This window comes from Rosa chinensis, chromosome 7 (genome assembly GCF_002994745.2).
Source record: "Rosa chinensis cultivar Old Blush chromosome 7, RchiOBHm-V2, whole genome shotgun sequence".
NCBI lineage: Eukaryota > Viridiplantae > Streptophyta > Magnoliopsida > Rosales > Rosaceae > Rosa > Rosa chinensis.
The window spans coordinates 55,414,096-55,425,073 of NC_037094.1; the positions used below are offsets into that span (position 1 = coordinate 55,414,096).

Below are 10,978 nucleotides of genomic sequence, written 5' to 3' on the forward strand. Positions count from 1 at the left end.
CGTAAAATTCAGCTCCAATCTCTTCCTGACAAAACATGGCCATTAGCTTTACAACTTTAAGGGACGGCAGTTTCCCGAGAGGAGGCAAAACAGAGGAGCAGCTGTAACTAACATGCAAGAATGTCAGTCTGGTTAAATACGACGTCGTCATCCAATTGGGCCAGGTGAGGCCCTGATAATAGTAAATTACCAAAGAGTCCAAATTTTCATGTGGTCGCATGGCATTCATTACTCCAGCACTAGCGTCCTTGTCGCTGTCCCACAGACAAAGAAAAAGATGAAGTTTTTGATTCAATTCTGCTTTCTCGGCCTCACTTCCAGCATTCTCCCCAACCCTTGAAATACTGATGTCAAGACAGCGAAGCTGATTCATCATTCTCAGATCTCCTAATGTCAATGCTTCGGCATCTTCACTACAATAAACATATGGAATGCCGTCTAGTGTGCGCAAATTCCTTATACGCCTAACCCCTTTTGGTAAGTAGTGAAGCAAATAACAATACTCAACATGAAGGTGCTTCAAGTTAATCAACTTCCCATATTGTCTGGCAACTCTTCAAGGGGGCAGTAATCAAGCCTCAAAGTTTGCAAATTGTACAAATTACACACGATGTCGGGTAATCTCCTCAAATTATCATTATAAGACAAATTAAGATATCTCAAATGTATCAAATCACCAATCTCCTCCGGCAACTGCTGCATGTTGTTGTCACTCAAATTCAAAGTCCTTAGACGTTTCAACTGTGAAATCAAATCTGACTCTATGGCAGTAATATTTGAACCAAAAGTTGTCAGGGTACGCAAAATTTTGCCATTCCCTAATTTTGATATAAAAGATGGAAGTAGATCCTCGAGTGCTGACATTACGGTCAAATGGTGAACCCTATCATTTGCACTCGGTGTCTCTATTCCATGGGTACCCTTAGCCTCCATAGTAAGACACTCATTCTGGGTAAGATATTGTACAAAATCATGCACAATATCATGCATTTTGCAGCCAACAATTTCCTTGGTAAGTGCATCTTGCCTGAAATCTTGGAAGAAACATCGCATTACTAACTTAGTAAAAACTTCTCTACCTTGTGTTGCCTCTTCTTTGTTTCCTCCAATATTCAAATAGCCTAGTGAGATCCACTGCTCGATAAGAGTGTTTTTTTGGAACTCAAAATCTTTGGGATAAGTAGCACAATACATAAGGCAACTCTTAATCTCCATAGCCAAATCATAATAACTGAGTAATAATGGTCGAAAAACTTCTTCTTGAACCACTTTTACCTTCCATATCTCACTGTTGAGAACTTCTTCCCATTCTCTAATTGTTTGCTTATGCAATAGGAGACTGCCTAAAGTCTTCAGAACCAAAGGCAAACCGTCACATTTTCTAACAATTTTCTCAGCAATATCTCCAAACCCCTTGTTGGACTTATCTTGTTCCCTATCCAGAAATGCAACACTATTGAATAGTTTCAAATAATCTAAATGACTCAACTTCCCCAAAGTGATCATGTCACTAGTTGCTCTCATCATTTGAGCAACCTCCTGCTTTCGAGTGGTCACTAGAATTCTACTGCCTTCAGAACAGGTTTGCATTAGTACTAGTAACCTTAAACTCTCCCACTTTGTTTGGTATTCTGTCCACACATCATCTAGGACAAGAAGAATCTTCTTGTCCTTGATATGTTCCTCAGTATCTTCTAATAACTTTTGCAAGCTAATTGAACTATTTTGGGATTCTATACTGACAAGTTCAAGGATTTCTTTTGCAATCTTGATGACATCAAAAGGTTCTGAGACACAAACCCATGCTTTGATATCAAAATGAGCTTGAACTTTTTCATCCTTAAAGACTAATTGGGTAAGAGTTGTTTTCCCCAATCCCCCCATCCCTACAATAGGGATGACAAGGCCGGGCCTCCCCTTCCTTAACAAGTCACTCACCAACCTCTCCTTTTCAACTTCTCGCCCATATATGGTAGATATATCGACGAAAGATGAAGTTATAGGTCGTGGATTAGGTTGTTCAACATAATTAACTGCAGCAGCTGGCATGGTGGATTGAAAGCTAAACTTGTCTTTGTCAACGTAAATCTGAGTTAACTCTTCATTTAGATCTTTTATTGCACTACCAATCTTATAACGACGAGTTACCTCATTCAATTGGGGAAGACAAACGCAATTGGAACGAAAAGAGAAACGTACCTTCCCATGAGAACCTTGTGTTTCTTGTTTCTCAGCTTCTCATTTCCCAATTTCAGTGTTCCAAGTGTCCAGCACGTCATCCATCTTGTACGACACGTCTTTGAGCTGATACAACCAGTCTCTCACAGCAAGCTCTGACACTTGCTTCTTCTCGGCATCGTGAAGCACATTCTGGATAAGTTTGAGGGTGATTCTGAACTTGTCAACGTCGTCCTCAGCATTGAAGACTAATGTTACCCTTTCACTTGTCTGGTGGTAAACAACTGAACCCAATTGTTCAACAAGGAGGTCGACGAGTGCCTCGGCCATTTCTTGAACGAGTTGCAGACTGGTTCATGATCAGTGGAAACAGCGAAAGCAAGCTAGAGTAGAGCTATATATCTTCTTTCTTGTACCGAGTTCGTTAATGATGCGGGAAGCGTGAACACGATAGTAAGAGGCTCCGTCAAGCGTCGAAAGCCATATGAGATGAGCTAGAATCCACTAGCAATTACGGGCACTGCCGTAAGAAAGATAGAGAAACTTCTCTAATATTTGGGTTTTTATTGATAACTTGAATCAAAATTACAATCGAAGATGTACGTGCCTTATATAGGGCACATAGAATAAACCTAATACAACTAGAAAACAAAAAGAACAATTTATTATAGACTAAAACTAGGAAACCTAATTAAATCAAAATCAGAAATAAAATCCTAGATATTAAAGAATATTACGCAAACAAATATTTGGAATCCCAATCAAGATTTCGCTCGAGAATCCCGATATATCCAAAAGAGTAATTTATGATTAATTCCATCATTAAGAAGCCTATTTGAATACCAATTTTCAATATTCAAATCATTTTTCTTAATGTGCAGACGCTTCTTTCTTTTCGAGATTCTTTGTTGAAGTTGGCTAAAATCTCGTCCTACATCAGTTAATATAGGGACACCATCACTTTGTCATCTTGATGCATGGCTCCACAGTCCACGGTAGTTAATTACCATCACGAATCTTATTTACCACCCCAATCATGCATATTGAAGTAATTGAATTCAATATTCCCCTCCCCACCCAAATAATGTTGTGAAAGTGAGCGACCCCCCAATGTGGTGCCAATTCTATGGCTTTGGCTCCGACAAAATATCTAGCCCTAGGCCCCAAGCTTTTAATTATAGCAATTGTCACTCTCCAGCAGCACCTCACTAACTAGATGAATTCAATTTTCTCGTCTCAAAGGATCAAGGGATCATTTGGAATGATCAAAGAAACTGAACCACACGAACCAGATGTAAGAGGGTAAACAAATCATCTATACCCAACAGGCCAACATGCAGCGCCTGGGCAAGGGCAACTTCAACCATTACATCTACGAAGGTTCCAACTTTTTTTTATTTTTGGACAAAAATTTTATAATTTATCATTTGTAAAAGTAAAATTGGAATTGGAATTGGTCTACTCATTTCATTTCATAGTCCCTTTATATAGGGATAGAATTACAACGGAAATATCAATTACATTAATGATACTAAATGTTGATTGATCCGTAATTGCACTGATTGATAGTAATCACTGATTCCTTGATTCCCTCTCCATCAGTTGCTTTGACGAAGGCACACAATATGTTTTTCCTTTAACACTCCCCCTTGTGCCAAGTCAAAGACGAAATGGTGCATGAGTTGTTGCCTCACTAAAAACCTTGCCAAGTAACAATAAAAACCCTGTGGGACAAAAAATACACCTTAGTCGAAGGAAAAGAGCACAACGCACCTTCTACATTTGAGGCTGACATGTGTGTGTTAGACTCCCCCTGACGTCTAAACCTCCCCCTGATACTTGCATTAATCAAGGGAGTTTGGAAAGACTTCACATTCCTATATTTTTCACATGTTTCTCAAATGTGGTCTTGGGCAATAATTTGGTGAACAAATCTGCCACATTCTCCTCAGACCTTACTTGATTCACTTGAATCTTGAAGAGAGACTATTGTTGCTGATTGTAGAACAACTTTGGTGATATGTGTTTTGTGTTATCACCCTTAATATAACCTAGCTTCATTTGTTCGATGCAAGCTGCATTGTCTTCATAAATGCAAGTAGGCTCTTCAGTGGTAGAACTCAAACCACTAGTCCCTCGAATATGTGGAATGATAGTTCTTAACCATACACACTCACGAACCGCCTCATGTAGAGCAATGATCTCTGAGTGGTTCGAGGAGGTAGCCACAAGGGTTTACTTGGTTGATCTCCAAGATATCGCCGTGTTCCCATTGGTAAATACATAACCAATTTGAGAATGATCTTTATGTGGATCAGACACGTATCCAGCATCAACAAAACTGACCAAAACATCATTTGGCGTTTCAGTGTAGTGAGTGGCGTTTTCGCCATCAACATTTCCTTTAGGAATTGCAGTTCCATCTGCGGTCCCTCTTGTCTCTCTATAGGGAAAGAACAGTACCAAGTCAATGGTTCCTTTTAGGTATCAGAAAATATTCTTGATACCATTCCAATGATGCTGCGTTGGCGCTAAGCTAAATCTAGCTAACAAGTTCACTAAGAATTCAATGTCTGGTCGAGTACATTGGGCTAAGTACAATAATGCGCCTATTGCACTTAGATAGGGAATTTCAGCTCCCAACACCTCTTCGTTATCTTCCTTTGGACGAAATGGATCTTTCTTTGCATCCAAGCTTCGACCGATCATGGGAGTGCTAGCAGGATGCGCTTTGTCCATGTTAAATTGCCTGACTTTTGGACATACGCAGACTAGTGGATTAGTATTCCACAAACTCAGTGTTCTAGTTCAAGGCCTAGACAGAATCGAGTTTTCCCAAGATCCTTCATCTCAAATTCAGATTTCAAATAGCTAGCGGTTTCTCTTATTTCATTAAGAGTACCTATTATGTTCATATCATCAACATATACTGCTACAATTGCAAATCCGGAACTTGTTTTCTTTATGAATACGCAGGGGCATAATTCATCATTCTTATATCCCTTCCCAATCAAGTAGTCACTTAGACGAGTATACCACATCCGCCCGGATTGTTTCAATCCGTAAAGTGAGCGTTTCGACCTAATTGCAAACGCACTCCCTGGTTTAGAGTCACTTGACCTGGGTAATGTAAGGCCATCTGGCACTTTCATATATATCTCTGAATCTAGATCCCTATAGTGATATGTAGTAACCACATCCATGAGCTACATTTCCAGTCCTTCGGAAACTACTAAGCTAACTAAGTAGCGGAACGTTATAACGTCCATTACGGGAGAGTATGTCTCCTCGTAGTCAATTCCAGGGCATTGTGAGAAACCTTGCGCCACAAGGAGAACCTTGTACCTCAGGACTTCATTCTTCTCATTACGCTTTTTGACAAAGACTCATTTATGTCCTACAGGCTTTACACTTTGTGGGGTTAGCACTATCTGACCAAATACCTGCCTCTTTGTCAGAGAATCTAATTCTACCTGGATTGCTTCTTTCCGTTTAGGCCGATCTGCTCTTTGTTGACATTCTGCAACAGAGCATGGTTCGATATCATCGTGCTCTATGATTCCTTAAGCAACAGTATATATCATCAATGTGTATGGAAGATCTTTCTATCAACTCATACGCACTCTCATAATCCTTTGAGATTTCTTTGTTCTCTGGAATCATTTTAAACATCGGAGTGTCCTCCAGTATTGATTCATGGACATAACTATAACCAGAGACAATCTCATGAGAGGGATTCTATACATTGATGATTGGTTTGTGCCTTACTCGCCCTCTTCTTCCTTGGGTGAGTGTCAATCGAACCAAGTGGCCTCCCCCTCTTCCTTTGGGGAGCCACGGCCTCAACCGCACCTCCACTAAGTGCCGTTGTAGTGCCTCTATCTGCAGCACCGTGCCCCTTGTTGGGGACTTCTAACCTTGCAGGCACATTTGCAACTGGTATTTATGATCTCGTCACTTTTATGATATCAGTAAACGCATCAGGCCTCGAATCTGCTACGTTCTGAAGATCGATTATTCTTTTCACTTCACTTTCACTTTGTGAAGTGCGGGGATCAAAATGAGACAGAGTGGGGACAAACCACGACAATTCCTGTCGTTCCCTTGGTAAATACTAGTTACTACCCTGTGATTTATGTCCAAAATCAATTCAGTCCCTAGACTTCTAATTTCATCAATAACACCCCTGCACTTTCAATTTTGATCTAATAAGTCCAATTCGTTAATATTATGTTATGAGTTTAAGTTATAGTTGGATTATTTATTAAAAAACTATTTATTTTATAGTAGGACTCACTCTTAAATTGACTATGCAGGCCACCTCGACACCACATCATAAAACATAGGCCATATATGAGCCACGTTAACAAGTTAAATAACTTCAATTATTGGAAAACTAACAAATTGGACCTATTATATCAAAATAGAAAGTGCAGGGGTGTTTTTGATGAAATTAGAAGTTCAGGGACTGAATTGATTTTGGACCCAAACTACAGGGTAGTAATCAGTATTTAGCCCAAAATCTTTTTTCCTATCTCCCCCTAACGACGGGAAGACTGTCTCATCAAAGTGACAATCCACAAATCTAGCGGTAAAGAGATCGCCTGTCAAGGGTTCCAAATAGCGGATAGTTTGTTGGGGATTCGTATCCAACATAAATATTTAATCGTCTCTGAGGACCCATTTTGGTGCGCTGTAGGGGCGCAATAGGCACGTATACTGCTCAACCAAATATGCGTAAGTGTGAAATGTCAGGCTCATATCCAGTTACCAACTGGTACACAGAAAATGGTTTGCTAGCTGTGGGTCTGAAACGAATAAGTAAAGCTGCGTGCAATATGGCATAACCCCAGGTAGATATAGGCAGGTTGGTGCGCATAACCAATGCCCTAGCCACCATCTGTAGCCTTTCGATGGTGGCTTCTGCGAGACCATTTTGTGTATGCACATGGGGTACAAGATACTCTACGTAGATCCCAATTGACATGCAACAATCATCAAATGCTTTTGATGTAAACTCTCCAGCGTTATCAAGCCTTATAAACTTGATAGGGTGATCAGGGTGGTGAGCCCTTAAACGTATAATCTGTGCTAGGAGTTTTGCAAATATACCATTTCTTGTGGAAAATAAAACGACATGTGACCAGTGTGTTGAAGTATCCACCAGAATCATAAAGTACTTAAAATGGTCCGCATTCTGGATGGATGAGTCTACAGATATCTCCTTATATTCTTTGTAAGAATGGAATGTTTTATTTTATATCTTTAGCATAGAAAGGTCTCGATCCTGTTTTTGCTAAAGAGCAGGCTTTGCAAAAATGAGTGATGTGCCTTTGAAATAGTCAATGAGGTATAATGGGAGGTAGTGCTTCTGGTACTTCAGAAAGCAATAACTGCATTTGAGCAGTACTAGGACAGACACCTTGCAGTGTGACAGATTTTTCTCCCATTTTTTTTTTCACTCGAAAGAAGGGATGTTCATATGAGTTCTTTAAAATACGGATCATCATGTAAAGACCTCGGTGCCCTAGGCGGTCATGCCAAAGCCTGTATGAGTCAGTGTCCCACATTTCATTATTGGTGACAGTATAGGATTCAATGATCCGAATCGTAGTGAGGTACATTCCACTAGATTGACTCATAAGTTTCTCTAAGATGTGTTTCCTTCCACATTCATTACAGGTAATATAAAGGTATTCAGTTCCATTCTCACGGTGTGTTTTTACATGATAATCGTTGGCACGAATATTTTTGAAACTTAACAAGGTTCAATTAGCTCTTGGTGCATATAGAGCATATCTCATATTCTTTAGAGTATTTCTATTTTAGTAGAATGATAATCTTTGCATTCTAATAATTTTTCTTTTTCTAGATGTATTACTTTACATCTATAGAATGTTATTTCAAACCATGTAAATATGTGTATAGGAAATAAATTTGAATAAATTCAGTGCTTCAGAATAAAATTCAAAATTTATTAATAAGCCAACGATAATCAAATCAAGGTCTTGTTCTAATTCATCAAACCATTATTGAAATAAACTTTAAGACCAAGTAATAGTTTAATTAAAAATGAGGCATTATGCCTTCACAACTATTTTTGGAAAATAAAGTAAATAAAGCAGATCAGTCAAAATATGAGGCATCGGTTGACTGAGCAAGTTCCTTGTTGCCATTAATGACAAGACCCGCCCCGAATTTCACCATGAAATCCGAGGTGGCCCTGTGGGGCACACCTTAGAAATAACTCTACCGAAAATTCAGCAGAGTTACCCCTAAAAATGGATTACCCAAAACCTGTAGAATTACAATCACACTTCTAACAAATCATCCATAATCTCCTGGAGCCACCCTGCTCCCCAAAATCCAACAACTCCACAATTTACAATTTACAACTAAAATCCGAACAATACAACATAACCCAAACTTTACAATAATTATCCCACAGGTTATCAGAGCAATCTAAAAGAGAGAAGGAATTCATAATACATGTAGGTTCAACGATTAACCTACAATATGAAAACGACTGCTGCATATGCTATGCCTCGAATCCTACTATGCAGATTGGGCATTTGAAACCAAAGGGCCCAGGGGAAAGTAGATAAAAACGTTAGCGTGAGTGGACAAAAATAAACAATTTAAAAGAAAAATGATTTCATACTTTCCCACATTTATTCTCTTAAAAATCTGATGCATGCACACTTAAGAAACACAAACCAACTGATGTTCAGTTCAAGAAAACCAACTAGCCCCGCTAGTCACAACAACCAAGTAAAAAGATTGAAACTCCGTTACTCAAGAAAAATAAGACCAGCCCCGCTGGTTGAACAAAGAAAAGCAGACTAGCCCTGCTAGTCAAGTAGTAGAAAAGTATGGGGAAAAAGTTCTCACCATACTAATAAGGAAGCCTCCCAGACTCGGGTCAGTGTGTCCCACGCTCTGGAGCATCCCATGCTCTGCTCTACTCACCCATGAACACATAGTAAGCAGGGAGGAGTACTAATAGGCTAGCTAGCAATAAATATGACGACCCAAGTATGGTGGTTTAAAACCATACGAAAACTCGAAAATCAGTAAGGCTTCCCCATTATCTCACAAAAAAATTACATGTTCCAAGGACGTGGCCCCGCACACCCAAAACATTCTCGAATTCATAAACCAATATGCAAGGTTAAAGTAATTTCATGAATCCCAACAAAAATCCCATTTTCCAAGATCCTTTGGGAAATTCAAATACCAACGAATGAAAATAATATTTAATTCCGGAAATTACCTAGGAAAAATACTTCATCGAAAATCACATAATCATAATTTCAAATTGAGCATAACAAACTTCAATTTGAAATTCCAATCGATGGTAATGAATACTCAAATCCAATTAATATGCTCGATAACTTAAAACAATAATTTAAATCGCTAATCCATTTCCTAAATCAAAATAAAGATAAATCAGCAATAATTTCCCGAAAGCAAAATATAATAACATGGAATTAAATAATTAAATAATTAATTAGGGAAAAACATTTGCATGCATCCTTATTTAAAAGCAAAGGTCCACTCACAGTATATGGCTAACGTGGTATCCAAGCATAAGGATCCTCGTCGAGCGATAGGTCGATATCTCGTCCTGTACACAATTATATTCCGTAAACAACAATTCGATAAATACTTACGATTCGAAACAAATCCTGAAAACCCTACGTACTCCAACATCTCCATTTCTTTCCGGATTCATGCAAAACTTAACAATTAATATCCATCCGTCGATTAATGTATTCCATATCGGAATAAGGGAAATCCGAAGGTCGGATTCCCACAAATCGACAACCGAAACTCCCAAACTTCGGAAATTCAAAATCCATGTCAAACTTCTCCCAAAATTAACTAAAATCACATTTTCAACCTCTACAACAATTATAGAATTTGATAGGCTAAAAATTGAAATTAAAAACCTGCTCCACGCACGACCTACAGTGGCCCACGCGCCGGAGGCCACCACCTCCGATGGTCACAAAATTTTGGCAGCAACAACTACTCAACACGCCCAACATTTTTCTCAACTACAACACAATCTAATTTTACCTTGAAACAGTCGAAATCAACCAGTGAAGAAAAACCCAAAAATTCAAAACCCTAGGTTTGGGAATTTCTTCGATTCGTCCTCCACGCTGCAAATTGAAGTGAAAGACCTTAGGGGAAATGATCACAGGCTTGAGGCGCCCCTACTAACCTAATTTGGTGGTCGGAAACGGCCGGAAATGGCTGAATCGCCGGAAAAGCTCAAACTGCCCCCGTGAGAAACCTTGCTTCGATTCGGGGTTTTCCGGCCAAATCACCGTGATTTACTACCACCGGCGTGTGCAGCGGAAGGGGACGATCCTGTATTGCCCAGTGGCACGCCGTCAGGTGGCCGGACGGTGGCGATTCGAACGGAGGAATAAGAAGCTGACGGAAATGAAGAGAGAAATCGGGGGAGAAGAGAGAGAAAAATTATTGTGGGTTTCCAGAAATGGAAACCTACAGTGGTAACTTTCCATATATATACCAAATTTACCATGAACAGTAACTTCCTTATTTCTCTCATAACTTTCGCATACGAACTCCGATTTCTACATACCACATATGCACGCGTTCGGTTTAACATCCCCTACAACTTTCATGAAGGAAATTTTCTCAAATTTTGACCCGAACAAAAAGTCAACTTTTAGGGCCACTAAAAGTACTAAAACGATAGTAAAAGTGAAAATAAAGGTCGTTTACCGTCCAAATGACTAGTAAATCGGTAAATTCAAGTTCGGGA

At 39.3% G+C, this 10,978-nt stretch overlaps 1 protein-coding gene across 1 annotated transcript; it reads right to left on the reverse strand.

Moving 5' to 3' along the window:
• Positions 1-528: 528 nt before the first annotated feature.
• Positions 529-2,049, reverse strand: LOC112178204 (putative disease resistance protein RGA1). Its single transcript, XM_024316392.1, has one exon. It carries the CDS (start codon positions 2,047-2,049, stop codon positions 529-531), a length of 1,521 nt encoding a protein of 506 aa, XP_024172160.1.
• Positions 2,050-10,978: the final 8,929 nt, after the last annotated feature.

What these genes read in the sequence shown, in the direction of transcription:
- LOC112178204 (XM_024316392.1), bottom strand. Translation starts at nt 2,049, where the DNA reads ATGCCAGCTGCTGCAGTTAATTATGTTGAACAACCTAATCCACGACCT.